Source organism: Thunnus thynnus, chromosome 13 (genome assembly GCF_963924715.1).
Source record: "Thunnus thynnus chromosome 13, fThuThy2.1, whole genome shotgun sequence".
Taxonomy (NCBI): Eukaryota; Metazoa; Chordata; class Actinopteri; order Scombriformes; family Scombridae; genus Thunnus; species Thunnus thynnus.
Window position 1 is genome coordinate 16,015,642 of NC_089529.1, and position 25,885 is coordinate 16,041,526.

General features: G+C 38.8%; 4 protein-coding genes across 4 annotated transcripts; 2 read left to right on the plus strand and 2 right to left on the minus strand.

The window, feature by feature from the left end:
* Nucleotides 1-4,875: 4,875 nt before the first annotated feature.
* LOC137196288 (olfactory receptor 1-like) lies at nucleotides 4,876-6,073 on the plus strand. Its single transcript, XM_067609155.1, has one exon. It carries the CDS (start codon nucleotides 4,898-4,900, stop codon nucleotides 6,071-6,073), a length of 1,176 nt encoding a protein of 391 aa, XP_067465256.1. The 5' UTR covers nucleotides 4,876-4,897.
* Nucleotides 6,074-7,827: 1,754 nt separating this feature from the next.
* Nucleotides 7,828-8,912, plus strand: LOC137196289 (olfactory receptor 1-like). The gene has a single exon (XM_067609156.1). The coding sequence runs from the start codon at nucleotides 7,935-7,937 to the stop codon at nucleotides 8,910-8,912; it is 978 nt and encodes a 325-aa protein (XP_067465257.1). The 5' UTR covers nucleotides 7,828-7,934.
* Nucleotides 8,913-17,726: 8,814 nt separating this feature from the next.
* Nucleotides 17,727-18,737, minus strand: LOC137196290 (olfactory receptor 2AT4-like). The gene has a single exon (XM_067609158.1). The coding sequence runs from the start codon at nucleotides 18,735-18,737 to the stop codon at nucleotides 17,727-17,729; it is 1,011 nt and encodes a 336-aa protein (XP_067465259.1).
* Nucleotides 18,738-21,482: 2,745 nt separating this feature from the next.
* LOC137195016 (olfactory receptor 2AT4-like) lies at nucleotides 21,483-22,910 on the minus strand. The gene has a single exon (XM_067607096.1). The coding sequence runs from the start codon at nucleotides 22,870-22,872 to the stop codon at nucleotides 21,862-21,864; it is 1,011 nt and encodes a 336-aa protein (XP_067463197.1). The 5' UTR covers nucleotides 22,873-22,910; the 3' UTR covers nucleotides 21,483-21,861.
* Between the last annotated feature and the right edge of the window lie 2,975 nt (nucleotides 22,911-25,885).

Consider the following 25,885-nt stretch of genomic DNA (forward strand, 5'->3'; position numbering starts at 1 on the left):
TCATAAGGGAAGAAAATGGAAACACAAAAGTCCATCCTTTCAATCTACCAACAACTCCCGCCGGAGATTGTGGAGAAAACATCGCTCTATATTGTGCATCTGTGAGTGTGTGGGGGTTTGCTTCGGGAAGCTTATCAATGGCAGATTGACCTTTTACTTCTGAATTGGTGCGTTTGTTTCCTACTGAAACAGATTTGTTCTTTCTCTTGTGTTTTGGTGAATGAATTAATTTTGTAGTAGATTGTGTTCTACTCACTGCTTTAGACGTGTTGTTGCCCATTTTAACACATTTACATTAAAAACATCACACAAACAAACACATCAAACACAAAACAGACACATCAAAACTTTCCCAGCATCACCGAAGTTCTTTTTTTTTACACCTCTCTTCCTGGTGCAATAGCAGTGATCTGAAGCCAAACCGACGAAGCAACTCTTCGTCTTGTGTACACTGTTTATTGTTTGAAAAAATTTTTACCGGCGCCCGACTCTAGGACTTAGAATCCCAAGTCTGAAAACATTTCTCACAGGACACAGAGTGGATGATCCCCGATCTTGGCTTAAACGAAATAGGCCAAATCCTACCCCGAAAACGTCTTTTCTATAGTTTAAACCTCAGGTGGGTCCCCCTGTGCCGGACGTAGCCCGAAGCTAGCCCAGAAATCCCAGCCACTTTTGTGGCACTGCAGGAGTTAAGACTCACTCAACTCTGCCTTTTTTTACCTCTTCACAACCACATGCCTTGCACCTGCTTATCACTGCACAGTTTCAACACATTTTCATGTGTTTAGATTCTTTAACCATCAGCTTTTTGCTTTTTTTTTTTTTTTGTTCACTTTGTGACCACCTTTAAAGTGAAAGTGATGCACAGTTTCTTTGTGATTTCGTCAAACGCAGACATGGTAAGGCACAACAATAAAATAAAATTATGCACTTACCACGTCTTTGTTGTGTTGAAATCCTGTTCGTGACGCCAAATTGTTGTGGATTTTCGGAGCTGATGCACTGGCAGTTGTCAGTTTGAAGAAGAGAAGACCAAACCAAACTTCGTATGATGATTCTGGGAAAACTTTAATGAAGAACCTTGCAAGGGAGAGCGACTCAAGGGACACCTCCTGTTCGTACGGTGTCCCCAAACTCGTCTGACCCTCACAGTCCAAAACCAGCCTTTAAGCCAATCATAGAAACTAGTTCGTCAGTTCCGAATCATAAACCTATGACCTAAATCTGTATCTTTGGTTTGTCTTGTTGCGTCTGATGATGACCTGCATTCTGGCCTTGGTTCGCCTGTGAGGCTCCTGGTTTATTAAACAACATGTGTTATCTTCTGTTTGAGAGAACAGAAGAGTACAGCTTGACATTCTGTTGTCCTGGTCAGTTATGGAATATCCATAACAGGCATTACCAGAATGGGGAGGAGGAGAGCCATCAGCAACATCACAGAGGCAGTGGAAGGAGCCTCTAGATTGCTCTTGATTAGGAGGGGAGAACCATGGGGTGTGGTGAACGCCACCTGAACACAAGCCAAAGCCTGATCAACCTTGGCTGGGTCGCCTGGGCAAGGGTGTCTGATAATTGAAAGACCCAAAACACCTGATGTCCCCAGGGTATATCACTGATGATGTGTTCTGAAGCATCCAAGAGATGTATGCTATCAATGACATATTTGCACTTGTGAATTTACATCCTACTGTCTTATTGACTTATTTAATGCTGGTGACAGGAAGAGGACTGTACCAAATTTCCATAATCCAGCCGATAGTTGTTGAAATATTTAACTAAAATCCATAAATGTCAACTTACTGACTCACCAAAGTCAGTAGGATTCAGTGTCCAGGATCCATGAAGGTCTGTACAAAATTTCATCTATCTATCTATTTGCATGTACATAGCCAGGCAATCATGACGTGCCTACTGATTACGTGTGTCCCACGCAGTACAAAAGACAGCATCTCACTGCGGCTCACATCCTTCTCACTTCAGCAATGGCAAAATCAGCTCACTGATCTTACTTCTCCATGGATGTAGTCGCCGCTCCAAGCTTGCTCCTGCCCCAGTCTCATCGCCTGCCACCACCGGGTGTCTCTTCTGCTTCAAGTGTCTTGGATGGGACCACGCAGAGAGTGGGATGATGTAGCCACTGCCTTGGGTGCACTGCAGGGCACTTCCTTCAACTCACCATGATTTCTGAAAGGTTATGGCAGCAATGCATGTAGGAATCTCTCTGCCCTCCCCTATCCTGCCTAAACTGGTCAGCCGGCTTCATGAAAGATTTTATGGCCTTGCTCATCCGGCTCAACCTGCCTTTGTTTCCCCTCCTCTCCGGGACATTTGGCAGAAAGTCAAAGCATTCTGGAAGGAGCCACTGAAAACAAAATCACCAGTGGCAGGACTGGTTTCCTTCCTGAGATTGCAGGGCCACACAGAGTCAGGCTGTCCCAGTGTGACCCCCCCAGGAGAGGCCCTGACAGCACTCCTGATTCCTCACTGGACTGGCAGGACGGCAAGTAGGAAGCCACAGCCTCTGCTGGTGCAGGATAGGGACACACTGGAATATTTTTAAAAAAATATTCCGCCTGGGCGCACAGCTGGCTGTGGTAGCTAACAATCTGGGAACATTGGGCGTTGCTGCAGCTAATACACCGCTGCATGCCCCCCACAACAGAGCAGGCTGATTTTCTGGGTTGCACCATTGGCCAGATTAATAACCTGAGTCTGGGTCTTGCTACTGCCGCCTGGAAAGGAGAAGGCACAGCTGAGCCGTCATCTGCCACTTGTGCTTTCTTCTAGCTAGAGAGGAGACGAGGTGCTTCACCACAACACCATGGCGAGGAAGAGAGTGTGCAGACAGGGCAGAGCACTGCCATCCCCCGCTGCCTCAGCCACCTCGCAGACCACCTCAATGGAGGCACCGCAGCACTGGCCCTCCCATGACAGTGGAGCGGCCCATGCCTGAGCAAAAAACAGCAATGACTGTCAGTGAGAGGGAGCATCACATCAGCAAGGGCTATGTTCAACTGCCTGGGTCCGCTCATGGACTGAGGAGAGAGGACATCAAGTCTGCTCCCCTCCCTGGAAGGTGATGGATGCACTGACACAATATCTAAGGCTGTGTTGAGGCAACCGACAGTGATGGATTCTTTCGATACCGGTCCCCCATGGGCCAATCTTCCATTTATGGAAGGTTGGTGATGGAGTGGGCTGAATCGGAATATCACAGCTTCCTGGCTGCTCCTCCCAAGAAGAGATTGATTCTCTCTCTGAGAAGATCAAGGACCTGTTACTGAAACAGGCTGTCTCAATCGTTGACACTCACGACAGACAGAGGGGGTTTCACTCAGCGTAGTTCCTGGTTCCCAAGAAGACGGGAGGCTTCAGACCCATTTTGGATCTCCCCATTCTGAATCGATGTATCACCCGAAAAACGTTCCGCATGCTAACCATCAGGAGATTGCTGGAACTGGTTCAATATGATGACTTGCTCACCACCATCGACCTGTAAGATACTTATTATCATGTCACGGTGGTGAAGAAACACAGGAAGTTCCTGCATTTTGCCTTTCAGGGGATAGTCTATGAGTACCCAGCCCTGCAGCAGGCAGTCCTCAGACTGTGGCGCAGAGCGGCAGTGACAGCTCTGATTGTCATGCAGGTGTTGGGGCTCATGGCAGTGGGCCAGTTGTTCCACTGGGGCTCCTGCACATATCCCAGCTGCAACAGTGGTTTGCCAGCCTGCGCTTGGATCCCAAGAGGCACTGGGAACGCTTGGTGAATGTTCCCCCATCAGTGCAGAAGGACCTGCGTTACTGGGGGTTCCCACAGCAACTGTCAACGGAGACACTGCTGGGTCAAGTGACCTCCTACATAGCGATGTTCACAGAGGCATCCTTGATGGTGATGTGTGGCCTTCAGGGGAAACTGACACATCAACCTCCTCATACTTCAGGCAGTGCTCTTGGTTCTGCGACACCTCCTGACTCTGGTTCAGGGGAGACACATGTTGGTGATAACAGACAACCACACCACAGTCGCTTACATCAACAGGCAGGGTGGAGTCCAATCTGCAGCCCTGTTGAAGATGGTGGAGATTGCCATCCATAAAGCCATGCCACTAAATGGTTAAAAAACAGCCCTCCCTCCTCCCTAGCCCACCATCAGGTCAAAATGTTAATTTGTTAAATATTTTAGTTTATGATCAAATAAAAACCTCATGATATTCCCATTAGCTTCTGCTGTACTTGGTGTTAGTGCTAATTAGCACATTTTAAACAGTAAATTTATGGTAAATGGACTGCACTTGTATAGCGCCTTTCTAGTCTTCCGACCACTCAAAGCGCTTTTTATACTACAAACCACATTCACCTATTCACACACATTCATACACTGAATGGGTACAGGGGCTACCATGCAAGGTCCCAACCTGCCCATCAGAGGAAATCTAATCATTCACACACATTCACACACTGATGACACAGCCATCAGGAGCAATTTGGGGTCAAGTATCTTGCCCAAGGACACATCGACATGCAGACTGGAGGAGCCAGGAATCGAGCCGCCAATCTTCTGATTAGTGGACGACCCGCTCTACCTCCTGAGCCACAGCTTGATAAACTAAACTAAAACAGAAACGTTATGCACTTTGAGCTGCATTTTGTTTATGAAAGGTGCCACACGGAGTTTATTATTATTATTATTATTATTATTATTATTATTGTTATATCATCTTAGCATCAGCATGACTGATGATTCACTGGTGACAGCAATTAACAGAGTTGATTACATAAGTAAACTGATGACATAAACTATGAAACTTTGAAATAGCCTGTATGAATATCCAATTCATGACCGTGTGACACAGCCACCTGCACTCATCCAACAATGAAAGCTGCATATATAAATGACTCTCACAGTACAACTCACTTTAGTGCACTGCATTTTAGACCTGTCATCTGAGGTGAGTTTGGTCACAGCAACATTTACCAAACAATTAAAATGTGTCATCCTTTATTATTATATATTTTTCTTTTTACATTTAGGGAAACAGATATCCATAATGAGTCCTGAAGAGAAAGCTGCCACCATATTTAATGCAACATTTGTTCGCCCTGCAAAATTCTATATCAGTGGATTTTCTAACATCCCTCATGTTGAGTATTACTATGTATTCCTGTGTTTTGTTTATATAATGACTGTTCTTGGGAATGTTCTTCTCCTCTCAGTTATCTTCCTGGTCGAGACTCTTCATACTCCTAAATACATGATTGTGTCCAACTTGGCTGTGACAGATTTGTGTGGCAGCACTGCTCTTATTCCAAAACTCTTAGACACATTTTTGTTTGATAAGAGGTACATTGTCTATGAGGCTTGCTTGAGTCATATGTTCTTTGTTTTATTCTTTGGAAGTGTACAATCATGGACACTTGTCACTATGGCATATGTAAGATTTTTAGCAATTTGCTTTCCTTTAAGGTATCATAGTATTGTGACTAAACCAGCTATTACTGCAATGCTGCTGTTTGTGTGGGTTTTTTTATTGAGTCTCTGGGCATTTATTGTTGGGCTTTTTGAACGCCTGTCTTTCTGTAGATCTTTGGTGATAAAGAGCTTTTACTGTGATCATGGACCAGTATATCGTCTGGCTTGTAATGACACTTCTTTAAATAACATAATGGCATATTTTGCTTTCATTATAGTCCTCTTTATTCCTCTTATACTAATAGGAATCACATATGTTTGCATCACCATAGCACTGAGCAGGATTGCATCAGGAGAGGAGCGACTCAAAGCTTTGAAAACTTGTACTCCTCACCTGATCCTTGTAGCTATTCTCTTCCTACCAATACTGGGCACCAACATAGCTGCAGTGGCCTCCAACATCCATCCTAACGCCAGGATCATAAACTCATCGTTGACGCACACCATACCAGCTTTGCTTAATCCTATTGTGTACTCTTTAAAGACAGAAGAGGTGCTGAATTCTTTGAAGAACCTTTTTAAAAAAAATAGGCTTAGCAACACAACCTCATCCAGAAAGGTGAACTCTTTGTCATTGCTGTATTGTCACAGTTGGTAGCAATAGAATATTTGTGATCCATAACTCTTTACTCATAACTTCTCAGTAACAAGTACTACAATTTTACTATTAAAATGGCTATTATGTGGTATCCTGTCATTTAATGTATTTGTCTGTTGCCTTATATGATGTGAAAAAGAAACATTTCATCTACAGCATCACCAGCAACTGTTTTTTTTCTCAACAGTTTTACACCCGAAATACACCATTTTGTTTACATCTGTTTTTAAATGTAGGAAATTGTACATTGTACATGTAATTTCTTGGAGGTCATACTTTGAAAGTTCATACAATAACATGATGATGGTGGTGATTTGGGGAGCTGTTTGGATGGCATACAGTACTAGACCTCTGATATTGATTGTATGCAATATAAAACACTGACTGCTACAAAAGACACATACTGCTGCTGGTACATCTCAATGCAGCTGCACTATCTGTTAAAAAACAGAAATAATTTGAGAAAAATTAGAGAGCATGTGTATTTAAATGTTGACACCTCAGATTTCAATATTGTGATTAGTTGCTGGGCTAAGATTAGCATTGAAAAACACCCAAACTGTCGATACTTAAAGTAATCTAAGAGGTTCATTTGATTTTAGGAGGACTGATATGGCCCGATGAAAAGCATTTAAGAATCAGTGACTGTCAGACTCAGCTGTAACCCAGTAGGCTCACTATCTTTGTCATTAAATGCTAGCAGCCCAGCAGCAAACTATAAACATGAACACCTTTTACCAAGTGTCTCACAATATGAGTGCTGTTTAACCTTGTCATAACTACTAGATTGTCCGTGGAGTCCTTATAAACTGTGAACTCGGACTAATGTGAACATGACCAATTTGAATACATCACCTTGGGCTGTTGAATATTGTAACAAGTGTTCCATTATTTTCTGACATTTTATAGACAAAACAGTGAATTGATTCAGAAAATAATTGGACTGGAAACCTGGTTATTTATATCCCAGTATGTAGTGCATGATTATAACAGTATCCTGGTTTCTAATCATCTGTGTAAAGGTGTGTCATGTCTCCACAACTTCTCAGCCACTCATTTTTGAATGATCAGAAACTTGGACAAGCTGTTTACATGCAGCTGAGAGTAAGAATGACATTTAATGTTTTGCTGATTGTATTGTCCTGTCAAATTTAATTTGAATACAGAATGGGATGATATAGAGTGCTGTGACCTATGATTTATCACCTATGGTTGTTATTGTACTCAATTTAGGGTATTACTGGAGTACAGAACCAGTCAAAAGTTTGGACATACCTACTCATTCAAGGGTTTTTCTTTATTTTTACTATTTTCTACATTTAGTTTAGCATGCTAACATGCTAAACTAAACTAAAACAGAAACATTATGCACTTTGAGCTGCATTTTGTTAATGAAAGGTGCCACATGAAGTTTATTATTATTATTATATCTACTTAACATTAGTATGTATTTTGGGCATGTTACTGGTGTTAGCATTTAGCTTAAAGCACAGCTGCACCACTGCTTTTTTTTTTTTTTTTTTTTTAAATACTGCTACTTTCTGCTGTTTGCTTGACTGATGATTCACTGGTGACAGAAATTAATGGAGCTGATTACATCAGCAAAATGATGACATGAGCTATGAAACTTTGAAGTAGCCTGTATGAACATCCAATTCATGACCATGTGACACAGCCACCTGCACTCACCCCACTATGAAAGCAGCAAAGTATAAATGACAGGTCTCTAACAGTACAACTCACTTTAGTGCACTGCGCTCCAGAGGTGAGTTTGGTTACAGCAACATTTACCAAACAATTAAAATGTGTCATCCTTTATTATTATATTTTTTTCTTTTCACATCGGAAACAGATATCCATAATGAGCCCTGAAGAGAAAGCTGCCACCACATTTAATGACACGTTTGTTCGCCCTGCAAAATTCTATATCAGTGGATTTTCTAACATCCCTCATGTTAAGTATTACTATGTCTTCCTGTGTTTTGTTTATGTCATGACTGTTCTTGGGAATGTTCTTCTCCTCTCAGTTATCTACCTGGTCGAGACTCTTCATACTCCTAAATACATGATTGTGTCCAACCTGGCTGTGACAGATTTGTGTGGCAGCACTGCTCTTATTCCAAAACTCTTAGACACATTTTTGTTTGATAACAGGTACATTGTCTATGAGGCTTGCTTGAGTTATATGTTCTTTGTTTTATTCTTTGGAAGTGTACAATCATGGACACTTGTCACTATGGCATATGACAGATTTATAGCAATTTGCTTTCCTTTCAGGTATCATAGTATTGTGACTAAACCAGCTATTACTGCAATGCTGCTGTTTGTGTGGGTTTTTTTATTGAGTCTTGTAGCATTTACTGTTGGGCTTATTGATCGCCTGTCTTTCTGTAGATCTTTGGTGATAAAGAGCTTTTTCTGTGATCATGGGCCAGTATATCGTCTGGCCTGTAATGACACTTCTTTAAATAACATAATGGCATATGTTGCTTTCATTATAATCCTCTGTATTCCTCTTATACTAATAGGAATCACATATGTTTGCATCACCATAGCACTGAGCAGGATTGCATCAGGAGAGGAGCGACTCAAAGCTTTGAAAACTTGTACTTCTCACCTGATCCTTGTAGCTATTTTCTTCCTACCAATAGTGGGCATCAACATAGCTGCAGTGGCCTCCAACATCCATCCTAACGCCAGGATCATAAACTCATCGTTGACGCACACAATACCAGCTTTGCTTAATCCTATTGTGTACTCTTTAAAGACAGAAGAGGTGTTGAACTCTGTAAAGAAGGTTTTCAAAAGAAATAGGCTTAGCAACACAACCTCATCCTGAAAGGTGAACTCTTTATCAGTGCTGTATTGACACAGTAGGGTGCAATAGAATATTTGTGATTTGTAACTCTTTACACCTCTCACTAATAAGTACTACAATTTTACTATTAAAATGACTATTATGTGGTATCCTGTCATTGAATGTATTTTTCTGTTACATTATCCATATGACTGTATGATCTCACTTGCAAAATGAATTCAGGAATTTCAATATGTTGTGAATGTACACCGCTGAACATAAAGTCATTTGGGAAAAAGAAATAATTCACCTACAGCATCACCAGCAACTGTTGTTTTACAATACTTCACTATAAATATATATGTATGTGTACACATATGTGTGTGTGTGTGTAAATATATATTCAATATTACATTTAGCAGATTTAGACCCAAATACACCATTTTGCATATATCTGTTTTCAAATCTAGGAAATTGTACATTTGCAATGTGTGTATAGGTTTGAGGTCATACTTTGAGATATACATTAACATGATGATGGCGGTGATGTAGGGAGCTGTCTGGATGGCATACAGTACTAGACCTCTGATATGAATTGTATGTGATATAAAACACTGACTGCTACTCAAGGCACATAACGCTGCTAGTCCATCTCAACACAGCTTTTAGAGCATGTGTGCTTAAATGTTGACAATGTTGACACAATGTAGTTGTGGTTGGTTGCTGGGCCAAGATTGGCATTGAAAAACATCCAAACTGTTGATACTGCAACTAATCTAAGAGGTTTATTTGATTTTAGGAGAACTGATATAGCACACTGAAAAACATTTAAGAGACTTATTGTTGGACTCAGCTGTACCCCAGTAGGCTCACTGTCCTTGTCATTGAACGCTAGAAGCCCAACAGCAAACTATAAACATGAACGCCTTTTACCAAGTGTCTCCGAATATGAGTGCTATTTAATCTTGTCATAACTATTAGATTGCCCATGGAGTCCTTATAAACTCTGAACTAGTACTAATGCGAACATGGGCAATTTGAATACATCACCTTGGGCTGTTGAATATTATAACAAGTATTTCATTATTTTCTGGCATTTTATATACAAAACAATGAATTAATTGGGAAAATAATTGGCCTGGAAAACTAGTTATTAATATTCCTTTATATAGTGCATGATTATAACAGTAACCTGGTTTCTAATCATCTGTGTAAAGGTGTGTCTTGTCTCCATAACTTCTCAGCCACTCATTTTTGAATGATCAGAAACTTGGACAAGCTATTTACATGCAGCTGAGAGTAAGAATGACATTTAATATTTTGCTGATTGTATTGTCCTGTGAAATTTAATTTGAATACAGAATGGGATGATATAGAGTGCTGTGACCTATGATTTATCACCCATGGTTGTTATCAGGCGCGTCCATGGATGTATAAAGCCAACTGGATAAAGGAAGAGCGCCGGGCTTTGAAGCATATTTGACATAGCGGCCAAACCGTGTAATTACAACATTAAGTGATGCACACTGGCCCAAAAATACTTTTTCCCATAGACTTACATTGTGAAAGAGACGTCTGTAAATCAGTGGATATTTTTTGAGCGTCACAATCCCCGCGAAATGACTTACTCTCACTATCAGAATTTGATCCATTTGATCCATTAACCGAATCTGTGATTTGTTTTATAGTATACTGCCCTGCTGTTGTGGCACTTTAATTTCCCTGCAGTGAAGTACCTTTTTTTTTCATTGTGTCTAAAGTCATTGCGGAAATCACCCTGTGGAAGCAATGATGAAAAACTGTTTTTGTCAGGATGGTGTAAGGGGGCAGTTACATTACACTTCTATATTCCACTCACTTAAATTATAATCTATGCACAGGGTGGGAAAAGGTAGCACATTCATATTTGTAGAGTTACTGCTTGTTCAAGCTGCTTGTTGTTGAACAAATGACTGATAAGTTTATATGATGTAAACAGTCTTGACCAATAGAACCACTCAAGACTCAAGCTGAAGGTGAAACATATACAACATCCATTGATGAGTCAACAATTCTGATAGGCTTGCACCATCCAGTGGTTTGTACCTGTACCCTACTGTATCACTGTCAAAATATACAAACAGAAACAGAGGCACGATGGCTTGCTGTGTCACAGTGTCTACTACACTATGTATGTCACTATTTGAGAATTAGCAGCTACATAGCTGACCAGACTAGCTTTACTTAGTAACATTTTGTATTAAAAGAGCTGTTGTGCTTGTTGTTGTTGTACATCTTGCCACTCCCATATATTTTGTGGAGAACAAGATGGTTTTAGTTGCATATATTGTGGGACTGATTAAAATAAAACCAAGATAATGGCTTTTATCATGGCTGTGATCTGTGTAATGGCAATAAAGAACTCATATGCAACCATTTATGCCCCATATACAAGTGCTTGGATTCTGCCCTTTTTATTCAACAAAAGCTGATGACAAATTTCAATGGCATCTCAAGGGTTTAAAGGATAGGTTCACAATTCTTCAAGTCTGTCTTAAAACAACAGTCAGATGCCCAAATGAATTGAAACAGGTTGAAACAGGTAACAGAAACAATAATGAAACAGGTTTTGTGCACCTTAATCATTCCTCCTGTTCATACTGGCTATTAAGAGATCCCTCCAAATGTGCTTACAATATAAGCGATGGGGGACAAAATCCACCGCCATCTCTCATCCAAATAAAATCAATATTTTTCAAAGTTAGTCTTTTCAATGCCAGATTCCCTCTTTTTGTTATGATTCTTCCACTGCAGCTGAACAGGAAAATGTTGTTCGTCAAGACAGTCTTTTTACTAAAAAGACTAACTGTTGAAGATATCCACTTTATTTGACTGATTCTGACAGCTCACACCTCATATTATCTTCAGATAAACTTTTTTTTTCTCAAAACGAGGACTGTGGATTTGATCCCCCATCACTTACATTGTAAGTGCATTTGGAGTGAATCTTCTGATAGTCAGTATGAACTGGAGGAATGATTACAGCAAGAAAAACACGTTTCAGTGTTCATATGGGCACCTGATTATTGTTTAAAGACAGACTTGAAAAATTATGTACCTGTCCTGTAAGAGTATTGGATGGTTTCATATATAGAAAACATCAGCATGGTGTAGATTGTGAAGTTAATGTATGGATGGCTTTTGGGTGCAGGAAAAAACAATACTCATATTTCACATATTGTATCTATGGAGCACTTTCACTTGTCTTCACTTATATATTGCCACTTATATAGGACAGGAGCTAATGAATCCACTCTAAACCCTAAAATCAGAGATCCCATTTACTGCTGATTTACTTGTTGTTCAGCTTGATAAATGACTTAAGGATTTCTGAAATTGTTGGCTAATTCTCTGTCGATTGGATAATCAATTAATAGACTTCCATTTAAGCACTACATACTTATATATAACAGAAAAATAGTCTAACTAGGAAGTGTCACTTTGATATTCCAAATGTTCTTCCTCCCACACTCCTAAAAATCAAGACCAGGGTTTTATGTTGTTCTAAGTAGACTACTCATATTAAGTATGATGGCAATGGGTAAAAACGACATTTCAAAGGCACAGTGCAGGTTACATGGTCACTTATCATGGTGTTTTAAGGAGGACACATTTGGGAGTGGACGAAAGCATGTGAAATAAGTACATCATTGCAGACATTTGCCATCTGTAGTATAGCGACATACAGTATATCCATAGGTAGTTAGTAGAACTATTAATGAAAAAACAACTAGAAAATGTCTGTTGATACAAAAAAATATATTATTTCAATATATTTTTCAGTGGCCATTGTGATTCTAATTTTCAAATACAGTAGCTGATAATTTAATGTGTAGTAATTTAGTCATGGGACAGCTTGCACTGTACACATAAGCCCACTAGAGGGCAGGCACTTATCATACTACCATTCCCTAGTTTATGTCCTCAATATGGACAGTATAATGTATAATTATTATGTATCTGCATTTATTCATTTTCACAATAATACAGGATGAATAATATATCATTTAGCACATCAGTTTTTACAAGATCAGACAGAGTTTTCTTCTGTGGTACATTTGATACACTTTACTCTGGAATATAAGTGAACCTTTATTGTCTTTCTTAATAACATGATGATGTCCTCAGGAACTCAGGTACATATAAGACATAGAACATTTTTTACATTACATACCAATGCTTCAGGTTAACATATACAGCACAGTATTAAAAATAATGGTGAATTGCTCCAATAACCACTCTACTATGTCATTAATCTTGGTTTAATGCCGGTAGAAGTAGATATATTACTTAACCCAGAAGAATCCAGCAGTCTAGAAAAGATTTCAAAGAATGAGTAATGACTAAGTTGACCTGTTTTCAAATAAGACATATTTATTTATCTGATGAAAGCAAATGCATATTTTTTCATTATTCCACATTAGAGCCAAACTGATGTGGTGCACAATGTGCTTTGGGTGCAGTTATTAAAGCACACATGCAAGAAGAGTGGTCACATTTAATGTAGGAAACAGTGAAGTGTCATAAAGGCGTTTTTTAATTATTATTTACATTTAGACCTGTCTATGTTTTGATACTGAAAATAATATTGCAAATTACAATTTCCTTACAATATCAAACAGTTCATGTATATTCAAATACATTTGGAAAACAAATTGTAGTTACATGTCATCACTAGTTGCATCTCTAGTCACATTTTTTCCATACATGAGTACACAATTACACAAAAACAAATGGACACATGTCACAAAGTTGGACAAACCAGAACACACATATAAATAAACAAACTGCTGTTTTATGCATATTTTTTCAACAGGCTCCTCCAAAATTATGTATGCAAATGTTTAAATGTACCTAAAGTATGTATTCAGTGAAGTACAGTAAAATACATGTAATATTTATGTGTATAAACTCATTGCAATAACCCCATCATGGGATATAACCTTGGCCTGTATGTGGTATAAGTGTAAAGCATGACTGATGAACAGATGAATATTTGAAGCTTTTGTAAGGCTCTTCACTTATATTACACGACCGCAGAATGATGACTTCAGGATGTTGATCATACATTTTATGCTTGTAAAAGTCAGATAGGTAGATAACTGTCAGTTTGAATTAATTTTTCAACTCCTGCTCAGAACTATGTTTAAAAATACTACTTTATCACATTTTTAACTATTTTAAAGCCTTAGATGATCACTCCTTTCAACAAAATTTATAGCAAGTGTAAGGCCAAATTGCATTAGGATTTTATACATAATTTCAACAATAATTAGATCATATTGAAAGTGCATTATGGTGGTTGCAGTACAGTAGGGATGTACAGAGAGCCCATTATTTGTATTTGTATCTATATTTGTTGAGGCAGCAAAATTATTTATATTTGTATTTATATTCGAATAAAAGTGGAAATAGGTGTAAAAATAAAATTTTTGTTTTTATTATGCTTTTAATTTTAGGATATTTAAGTGTTCAAATGAGTGTTTATGAAGAAATATCTTACAAACGAGGTCCCTGCACCAGGTCTTGAACTCCAGTCTCCCAGATCTTAGCTATAAACAAGTGCATTGCAAATGGGCAGACAGACCTCTACTTATTTATACATCTATAACACAGAGGCAGCACAGCATGTAATGTGTAGAGATGAACTTCAGAGGCAAGTCTTGGCTTGTATTAGCTCAGCTTTATTTCTGGGAAAAACCCCTAGCTGATGTCCAAATGAGGAAATGTGCATCACGTAGCAGGTGGATGTGACACCCCTTCTTGAGACCTGCTGATAGCGGAGCAGAGGAGAGAGACCTGCGTGCTGGTTTTTACCGTGTTTTTTTTTTCTTCACGACAACAAATCATTTTTAAAAATATTTGTGTGAAATAAATATTCGTAAATAACCCACTGACTATGCTGACCTTTTGGAGGACATTTACCTTCTGTTCTCAAGCAACTCTTGCCTTTTCATAAAAATCTCGTTGAAAACTTTGAATGCTCACAGTTGGTGAATTTAACTCCACGCTTTAATCCTCTGGGCCCACAGATCACAGTATGTAAATGGGGAAATCGAGTCATTAACTGCAGTGGAAATCTTCAGCTGCTGGTGAATACTTCCCCAGGTGGCACCTTCAGAGGGGAATTAGCTCAAATGGTAGAGTGCTTGCTTTGCATGTGAGAGGCAGTGGGATTGACACCCACGTTCTCCATTCCTGTTTATTTGTTCCTTGTAAAAGGGGTCTTTTCCCTGAAAGTCAATGCCCCACCAATGTTGCAGCCAGTTCCTACTTGGCCTTCAAACCTACCAGTTGCTGGACATGATTTCCTTTTGCAATGCAGATTTTTATATTTATAGCAATTTCATCTTGCAATCACTGCATTTTATTTAAGACTTGGAACATTGTGTTTGTCATCATACTTTCATTGTACGTTACCATGAGGGCTGTGGCACATCTCTTCTACCAACAAGTGGAAGTAGGTATGGCTTGGGCGGAGAAAGGCAGACTTGTTACAGACAATGTTTAATTGGTATGCCTTTTCAGTCAAGGGGCACTCACAGCACAACACTCCCTTTCTATGCAAGATGCAAAGGGATTCAGTCCGTTTCTCCTGAAAGCTTTGTTCCCATTGAGCAAAACGAGGTTGGTCATTTGCTGCTGTCTATCTCAAAGTTATTCCATGGCAGAAGTAGGTTTTCTCTGCATAATTCTGGTGTACACACCAAACATGTTTATAGCACACTTCCTCCAAAGCATTGCTCCACTCACGAGTATTTTTTCATCACAATCAGCAATGTCATGGTGCCAAACACTGCAAAGCCAATGCTTTGCATACAGATGTTCATGGCAGGAAAAACACAATGCCTTGATTCGAAGGAACTGACGTACACCAGGAGTCCTCCGAAGCGTTACTCCTGCTGAATGTGCCCATAATAGACGGAGCAAGGGTGCAGAATTTTTACAGGTACAACCTATGATATAAGTGTTAATCATAGAAAACCCATATTTCCTCCAAGTTCCTAAAACTTTTCCCACACACCCCATTTAATCTGCTGTATTTCTGTGACTTCTGGTAGTTTTTTACCCATAGGCAGCAATGTCGCATTGTTCAATATACATGTCCACAGCTTCTGAGTGGGATTTTTGTTCCTCAACAGACGCATATGCAAATCCTACAGACGCAGGGATATTAAACCATGAAGGGATTCTAACCCTCAATCTTCTGATCTGAAGTCAGACACCTTGTCCTTTAGGCCATGCGGTCACGTAGAAAGGTGATAAGTGTCGGAAAGAATGTTGTTAGCAGCAGGACTGAGCTGGCAGGCAGGCTGAGCTTCAGTAACATCACTGGCTGGCTCCCATTGTCCAAGTGGGGACTAGCTGGTGCCTGCCATTGCTCACTGGCTGTTTGGGGAGAATAAGCACAAATGATCCCGTGGCCAAACTTGCACGAATTATGCAAAGAAAAACAAATGTTCCTGCGTTCAAACTCGCACAAGTAACACAAGGCGAAAATTCACTTCGTGTTTGGTGTGAGCACAACATAACAAAGGCAAACTTGTTTTATTAGGTTCGTCAAACAGTAGAGTTGAAAGTAATTTGGTGCAGCCTTTTCAGTATGATGAGGGAATTTACTGTTTTAATAGAAATGAAGCACAAAACTAAGGTTTGTTGCGCAGTAGTAATCAGTTTATGGTTTTAACTATTTGGCTTGCTGTGAAAGCCCCTTTTACAGTCAGGCCCCTTTATTCAGAAATATTGGAAATGACTAAAGCCATAGGCATGCAGCAGATAAATAATTGTTTGAAACGACAATGTTGTGTGCCAATTCTTTTTTTTTTTTTATTTACCATTTTTCTGAAAATTAAGACATAGTCCAGTCTCTTGGCTTTTTAACTCTCTACACCAACATTTAGGACCTAGTTTTTTCCTTTACTTTTACAACACTTCAAGTTTTGCTTTTATATTGGTGTATTTGCTGTGCGCCAATTTTAGTTTTTCCAACCAGTGCAACAGCTCTGATTTTGATCTCTTTGGTTTTCAAAGAATATACAATAGGATTGATGCAGGGTGGGATGCAAGAGGCCAGCAACAGGTTAAGCACATGCTGGTCCAGGTCAATGAGTCGCAGATAAAATGCGATAGTAAAAATGGTAATAAGAGGGATGTAAAAAACAGCCACAAGGATGAGATGCTCAAAAGTCTACAGAGTATTACCAGATGGGATTCATTTGTAGTCTCACTAACAAGTGGATCCAGCAACTTTGTTGTCCTCAAAACCATCTCATGTTATTCTTTCAGTCATGGGTCATGTTATTTTCTCAGTGGGCCTCTCAAAAACTCTTTATTGATACATTTACATAAAAATGTACAATTGTATATACAAGATGACTCTGACTCTACATGTGTTTATTACTGATGAACAGAATGATAAAAGATTTTATATACACTTACATCATATTGACCCAGAATGAACAGGATATTCATAATAAATTAAATGTCTGTAAAAAGTCAGATATATAGGAAAAAACATCACACACACAGTTTGTTCAATACCTATAGAATACATCTATGTGTTACATAAAAGTGGTAAAAATGACATGAAATTATTCTTTTCTATAGCTTAAGGCCTTGACTCTCTTCAGCTTAACATATATGTATATGTTATATTATACATTATGGCAACATTAATTAAATCACATAAAATTAAATTGTGTGGTTTGCCTACAGTTCTCTGTTCATAGCCCTCTTGCTGCTGGTGACCTCAGGTGACCAGTTTGACATCTTTCTGTCAAACGCCTGACAGATACTGCACAAACATCTAGATTATTGCTACGTCTTATTAATATTGAAAGTATAGTTTTTATGTTGGTGTGTTTGTTGTGTGCCAATTTTAATTTTTCTAACCAGTGCAACAGCTCTGATTTTGATCTCTTTAGTTTTCAAGGAATATACAACAGGATTGATGCAGGGTGGGATGCAAGAGGCCAGCGACAGGCTCAGCACACGCTGGTCTGGATCAATGAGTCGCAGATAAAACCCGATAGTAAAAATGGTAATAAGTGGAATGTAAAATACAGCCACAAGGATGAGATGCTCAACACAAGTGGCCAGAGCTTTCACCCGACTGTCCAGTGATTTCATCCTGAACACAGTCACCAGGATGCTGACATAGGACAGAAGAATGAAAGCAAAGGGTCCTACAAGGAGCAAAACAGTGAGAAATGAAGCTGCAAACCACTGCATTGTGTAATCATTACAGGCCAGTCTAAACACAGGTGCATAGTCACAGAAATAGCTGAACACTCTGACAGAATTACAAAAAGACAGTCGAGTCATTATACCCACTGAAAATGCTGTAACTCCCAAAGCAGAAGACCAAGTCAGGCTGACAATACAACACATGCTCCGCACAGTGTTGATTGAGTTTTGCCGCAGAGGGAAACATATTGCAATCAACCTGTCGTAGGCAAGTATTGCCAGCGCATATGACTCCAACGATGCACAAGTATAGTAGACAAACATTTGTAACAAGCATAAGTTGAATGGAATAAAGTTGTCCTCAATTAGAAATATCTTTATCATGCTGGGAATAGTGCATGTGTTTAGGATTAAATCAATTACTGCGAGATTGACAACAGCCAAAAATTTTGGAGTGTGTAAACAATGATTAAAGGCAATTACGTAGATCACCAAACTATTGAATAGCAATGTAACTACATAAACAAATGCTATAAAGATGAAGTAGACACTGATGTAAGGAAATGTTTGAAATCCGATGATATAGAAGCCCGGAGGATGAATGATGACAGAGTTGTTTAAAACAGTCCTGAGAAAAGACATAGTTGAACTCCACAGGCTGTGTGTTGGAGGACAGCCTCTGCATAAAGGATCATATCACATTATACACACAGGCCTCTAAAGGCTGTGTATGCATCATATCATGTCACTATAATGAGCACATTCAAATATAAGAGTGTTTAAAATCAATTCTCAGCGTTCAAACATGCATAAATGTAAATGCGTAAAAGTCAGTGAATGAAGCTCACCTGATTACCTGGTTTAATACTAACTATGTGATACTGACTTCAAAAGCAGCATGTGGATGGCTGCATGTCTAACCTGTGGACAGGGGAAGATAAACTCTCCTCATTGATCTCAAGAGATGAAGCTTCCAGCTGATACTGAGAAAGTCAAAGCCTATTAATGACATTAATTTGATCCGCGGAGAACACCTTCACTTATTTTGCACTCAAAACAAACATCTAATTATCACCTCACCACTCTCTCTTAAAGGCAGGCATACATGTAATCTTATCCGAATAAAATGAATTAAAATAGGTGATGATGAGGACATAATGTTGATGTGACAGTTGAGTCCTCCAAATACTGGCAAGACCTCTGCCTAAATTAACTTTGGTACAGTCTTGGTCTTTTTCAAAGTCAGAGACTCTTGCCCAATCAAACACCTGTGATCTAGTCAACTTTGTTCATCCAAAGCGCTGCATAAATCAGAGCCCAGTCCAGGAGCACTATGTTGCCCCAACCTGATGAAAATGACCTCTTGTGACTAGATGACAGACGGAGTTTAATAACAGATTGAACTTTCAGTTCCCAGTATTCCTCACATTGCAAAGAAACCAGGACCTTTCACAGTGCAATCACTGACTGATTTGGACTTTTCCGATTGGTCGCATGACAGACAAAAAGGCATAATTATTGTTAAGTACCATTATTGCATAATTATGTTGCTTATTTAGATGTACTGTATTTAAATGTACTTTTCTAACAATATGTAAAACTGTAAGAACTAACAAAACATTTTGTGAACTTTGTACATACAATGGGGAATTAACAGTGCAATATGATGACTCGTCTTCTGCATAGTGTTTGTTCCCTGAGGATGCATTTATCATTAAACAAGCCATGTTGAGCCAAAACAAAATCATTTTAATGGGTCCAATTTGTCATGCCATCACCAGAGAATTTTGGTTAATGACCTTGACTGTAGCAAACAAACCTTTTACTCTTTCAACTTCACGCTAATTAATCTCAGTTGTATCTATTAGGTATCAAAACAATTACAACTGGAGGGAAATGGAAGGGATTGTACATTCACCATTTTCTCGAAGCTGTCATTTCATTCAAAATATACCTGCTTTCAAAGGAACGCAAGAGAAAGGCCAGTAGTCTTGAACTTCACACTTCAGCTTAGTGTGGATATTCTGAATAAAGAACATAAACTGTAGAAGTATTGAAACTTTACTTTTCAAGCAGTTGAAACAGTAAGTTTCAAAACAGTAACTTTGATCTGTAGGGAAATTTGGGGGTTGAGATGCTGCATTGGCCACTATAAAGAAATCAGTATGTGGTGTACATTCAGTCAAAATCACAACAGCTGACTTGAATTTTACAAGTAAGCACATGCTTGTGCATGCATGTACACTCAGTTGACAAAAAAGAGACTGATGTGTATAACAAAGAAAAGAATGACAAAGGAGAAGATTAAAGCCTCAGAGTTATGTTCTGAGTGAGCCATCTAGCCAGCAGGTACAGTTTTAAATGTGTCAGTTATTTCTGAAAAGTCACCACGCAGCCTTTAAAAGTCTGAGCCTGACTCTGGCATGTGCACCAGGTCCTGGTGTTCAGTCATCTACTTCTGCACGACATAATGTAGCTTGGCACAGTCAAATAGCCCCAAATCCATGAAATAAAATATTTTTTTTATTTATCCAACACAAGCACATAGTAGGTTCACTGGATTTCTAAAACAGTAGAGCTACTGCTGGTGTGGTGAATCCACTAAAATTTGATAAAAGTCAATCAACTATTCTTTAAATGGACATAAAGCACAGTGGGAGGAGAAGATCACACATTCAATGCAGGAGATCTCCAGATGAGGGGCAGGGTAGTTGTAAAGTGTTTTTTTTTTTTTTTTTTAATATTTCAGCCTACTGTGAAAGCTATTTTGACAGTCAGGCTATTTTTATTCCAAAATATTGAAAATCACTAAACTCATAGAGTACTAGTACTATGATACCACAATGTTTGTATGAATAAACATGTTGCATGTGACGCTGCAATGTTATTAGAAGTCAGGACACACACCAGGACAGCTCTACTTTCCATGCTAGACTGATCATTCAGTGGCTGGCTTACATCAGTGAAATGTCTCATCATTCAAACATAACGTTACTGAGCAGTTAAAGTAGCTCTAAATTTGGGATTAAGCTTTGAAAATGAATTGTTAAAATTAAATATCATCAGATTGTCTCTTTTTTTTCCACACTCAAAATCTTAGACAGTTCACAAAATATATAATGTTAGCACAAACCTGCAGATACAATAAAAAGTCTAGAATATTATCAGATGGGATTCATTTGTAGTCTCGCTAATAAGAGGATCCAGCAACTTCTGTGTGCTCAAAACTATCTTCAGAGGGTCATGTTATTTTCTCAGTGGGCTTCTCCAAAACTATTTAATGATACCTTTACATAAAAATGTACAATTGTATATATGAGATAACACTACATATGTTTATTACTGATGAACAGAATGATAAAAGATTTTATATACACTTACATCAAATTGGCCCAGACTAAACAGGATATTCATAATAAATTTAATGTCTGTAAAAAGTCAGATATATAGGAAAAAACATCACACACACTTTGAACAGTTTGTTCAATACCTATAGAATACATCTATGTGTTACATAAAAGTGGTAAAAATGACATGAAATTATTCTTTTCTATAGCTTAAGGCCTTGACTCACTTCAGCTAAACATATATGTATGTGTTATATTACACATTATGGCAACATTAATTAAATCACATAAAATTAAATTGTGTGGTTTGCCTACAGTTCTCTGTTCATAGCCCTCTTGCTGCTGGTGACCTCAGGTGACCAGTTTGACACCTTTCTGTCAAACGCCTGACAGATACTGCACAAACATCTTGATTATTGCTACGTCTTATTAATATTGAAAGTATAGTTTTCATGTTGGTGTGTTTGTTGTGTGCCAATTTTAATTTTTCTAACCAGTGCAACAGCTCTGATTTTGATCTCTTTAGTTTTCAAAGAATATACAATAGGATTGATGCAGGGTGGGATGCAAGAGGCCAGCGACAGGCTCAGCACACGCTGGTCTGGGTTAATAGCTCGCAGATAAAACCCGATAGTAAAAATGGTAATAAGTGGAATGTAAAATACAGCCACAAGGATGAGATGCTCAACACAAGTGGCCAGAGCTTTCACCCGACTGTCCAGTGATTTCATCTTGAACACAGTCATCAGGATGCTGACATAGGACAGAAGAATGAAAGTAAAAGGTCCTACAAGGAGTAAAACAGTGAGAAATGAAGCTGCAAACCACTGCATTGTGTAATCATTACAGGCCAGTCTAAACACAGGTGCATAGTCACAGAAATAGCTGAATACTCTGACAGAATTACAAAAAGACAGTTGAGTCATTATACCTGTTGTAAATGCTGTAACTCCCAGAGCAAAAGACCAAGTCAGGCCGACAATACAACACATGCTCCGCACAGTGTTGATTGAGTTTTGCCGCAGAGGGAAACATATTGCGATCAACCTGTCATAGGCAAGTACAGCCAGCGCATATGACTCCAAAGTCCCAAATGTATAGTATACAAACATCTGTAACAAGCATAAGTTGAAAGGAATAAAATTGTCCTTAACAAGGAATATCTTTATCATGCTGGGAATAGTACATGTGTTTAGAATCACATCAATTACTGAGAGATTGACAACAGCCAAAAACTTAGGAGTGTGTAAACAATGATTAAAAGCAATTACGTAGATCACCAAACTATTGAACAGCAGTGTAACCACATAGACAAATGCTAAAAAGATGAAGTAGACGCTGATGTAAGGAAATGTTTGAAATCCGATGATATAGAAGCCTGGAGGATGAATGATGACAGAGTTGTTTAAAACAGTCCTGAGAAAAGACATAGTTGAACTCTTGCAACACTTGCAGGACAGCCTCTGCATAAAAGCTCTCCGGCCTGATGAACAGAGAAATCATACAACATTGCACATTAGACCTCTATAGAGGTTATAAACCCACATGCATAAATTTCATGCCAGTTTAATAAGCGCATTCAAACTTAACAGTATATAAATATATATTCTCAATTAATCCAAACATGTTTAAATGTGCTAAAAGTCTTACCTGATTGTTTGATGCTGCTTACAAAAGCAGCATGTGGATGGCAGCATGTCTGACGTGTTGGCAGTGGCAGATATACTTTCCTCATTGATCTCTTGAGATAAAAGCTTCCAGCTGATACTGAGAAAGTCATTGGGCATTTAAGACATTAATTTGATCCATGGAGAGTGGAGCTGCAGCTTATTCTGATTAAACTCCTCTTTCACTCAAAATAAACATCTAATTATTGCTCTTAATGATGATTTAGTGAGTTTGAGTGTCACACACACAAACATGCATGCAAGCTTATGAAACTAAAATAAAGGTCAGTTTTCTGAGAAAAACTTTTTTTTAAAGCACTAATATTTTAATTTTACATTATCACATTATGGTATATTATGGAATTAAAATTACGGTATATTCCAGTGCAGTGGTTCACCCCTTGAAAGGAATTTTTTTGTCATGGCACCTTAAGCAACCCAACCCCCAATATACCGGTGTGACGGGTAACAAATTAAAGGAAAAACTGGTAAAGATCTGAATGCTTGACCCCTACAGTGAGGGGATCTGGTGGCTCTGTTATGCTTTGAGGAGCATTTTGCTGGCATAGTTTTGGGTCCACTTGTCCCCTTAGAGGGAAAGGTCACTGCAAATCAAGACAAAGTTGTTCTGAGTGATCACCTTTATCCTATGATGAAACATTTCTATCCTGATGGGAGTGGTCTCATCCAGGATGACAATGCCCAAATTCACAGGACACGAGGTGTCACTGAACGGTTGATGAGTATGAAAATTATGTGAATCATATACTATGGCCTTCACAGTCACCAGATCTCAACCCAGTTGAACTCCTATGGGAGATTTTGGACTGATGTATTAGACAGCACTCCCCACCACCATCATCAAAACACCAAATGAGGGAATATCTTTTTGAAGAATGGTGTTCATCCCCCTAGAAGAGTTTAGAGACTTGTAGAATCAATGCCAAGGCTGAGGAACACCATTCTTCAAAAACATATCGGAAGATATATGGAAGTTTGAAGAGATATGCACTCAGTGGTGGCATATCTCACTAACTACATTGTCCTATAGCCAGAAGTCAGACTACGTAGCAGAACACTTAGACTAATGTGTGCCTCCATGACAAAATAATATGCATTGTTACATGTTCATTAGGTTTATTATTAATGATATGATAAAAGCATCTAAATTGTTAGTGTTGTAAACTGGATCATCATGATAGCCAATGGAGTACACTATGTAGTGAATGGTTAAGGTTATGTTTATTTATTTAATATCCTGGGGTTTTGAATTAATTGCTCACATGAAATGGATGACTCACTCAGGCATTCTCACTTCTGTTTTCAAGTAGACATAGCATATCCATGTATTGTTATGGCTTGAAAATAAAGAATACATAGTGTTAGACATCCAAGAAAATATGACCTGTCCGACCTGTTTTCTCGTGATATCGGGTTGATTGACGCTTGATCTCGAGATAACGGCATTAAAAAAAACAAAAAACAAAAAATAAACTCCAAGCATGGTGGTTCTCAGCTCCTGTAGAATACAATTAAAGTAGGTTAACATGTTAAATGCATTTCTTTAATTTTCTTCCATTAAAATGAGCTTATATTTCAGATGTTTGAGGAAAAACAAATAAAGGTTGTAGGCATTTCAATGGGACATGTGACTTGCTGCTGGTGAGAGAACAACCTGCAGGTCTGACTCCTCTGACAGCACATCTCTTGTCTTGTTTTCATGTATACCAGCAATCAGAGAGCCACGTGACAAATATGAATCTGGGAACATGTAACACCACAGTGAATGTGCATGGACAATGATGGATACCCGTCTTTCCCATCGGATAAGTCGTTAGTAGAGTAGTTTTGTCAGTCGTCTCTGTGTTGAGAGCTGAGATGTTTCAACATTTCTTTCAGCTGTTTTTTGTGTCAAACCTTTCCATCACTGCTCTGACAATCACTTTTTTCTGAATGCTGACTTCTTATCTGACCGCAGATTGTAGTTGATGTAAACGTTGCACATTTTTGCTGTAAAACGTTATTAAAAACCCACAATAGATGAACAATGATACATTTATTCTCACAGCACCCTTGGCCCATCCTCATGGCACCCACTTTGGGAACCACTACTCTAGTGTCCAGTATTTGTAGTCTTCCCTACACTGATGGTCTATACAGTTCTGTCATCATGGGATTGAAAAGATATTTATGATTCTTGTCAACATAGAGGAGTCACTCTTAGTATTTTTAGAAAATGTCAGTGTCAGTATGTGTCAGAGAGCAAGAAAAGGCCAACCTCTCCACCCCCACAAGGGACAGACACACAAACACACACAACCTGCCCGCCTCCACAATGACTTTCTTCATCCAAACTGCATAAATGAGAATCCAAAGAGCACTGTTGTGCCACCCTGATCACAATGACCTCCATGACCTTTTGTGAGAGCAAGCAGAGTCTAACAACTGATGTAAATGTGAGCTCCCAAGACTCCTCATGTTGCAGAGATTTGTACCATCCACAGTGCAAACTAAGAAGAGGCACAGACATTTGTATGTAATGATTATTGAATATGAATATATCACACAGCCTATTAAACTTACAAAACATTTTGTGAACTGTGCTTGTACAAAGTGAATAAACCACGCAATATGACTCACCTATTGCATAATGTTCTCTAAAGGTAGTTTTGTCATTAAACATGCAACAGTGAACCAACACAAAATGATACTAATGGGCCCCTGTGATGGCATCACCAGAGAATTCTGGTTAATGACCTTGACTTTAACAAACAAA

Coding starts and splice junctions, on each gene's coding strand:
- LOC137196288 (XM_067609155.1), top strand. CDS start 4,898: ATGACTCTCACAGTACAACTCACTTTAGTGCACTGCATTTTAGACCTG.
- LOC137196289 (XM_067609156.1), top strand. CDS start 7,935: ATGAGCCCTGAAGAGAAAGCTGCCACCACATTTAATGACACGTTTGTT.
- LOC137195016 (XM_067607096.1), bottom strand. CDS start 22,872: ATGTCTTTTCTCAGGACTGTTTTAAACAACTCTGTCATCATTCATCCT.
- LOC137196290 (XM_067609158.1), bottom strand. CDS start 18,737: ATGTCTTTTCTCAGGACTGTTTTAAACAACTCTGTCATCATTCATCCT.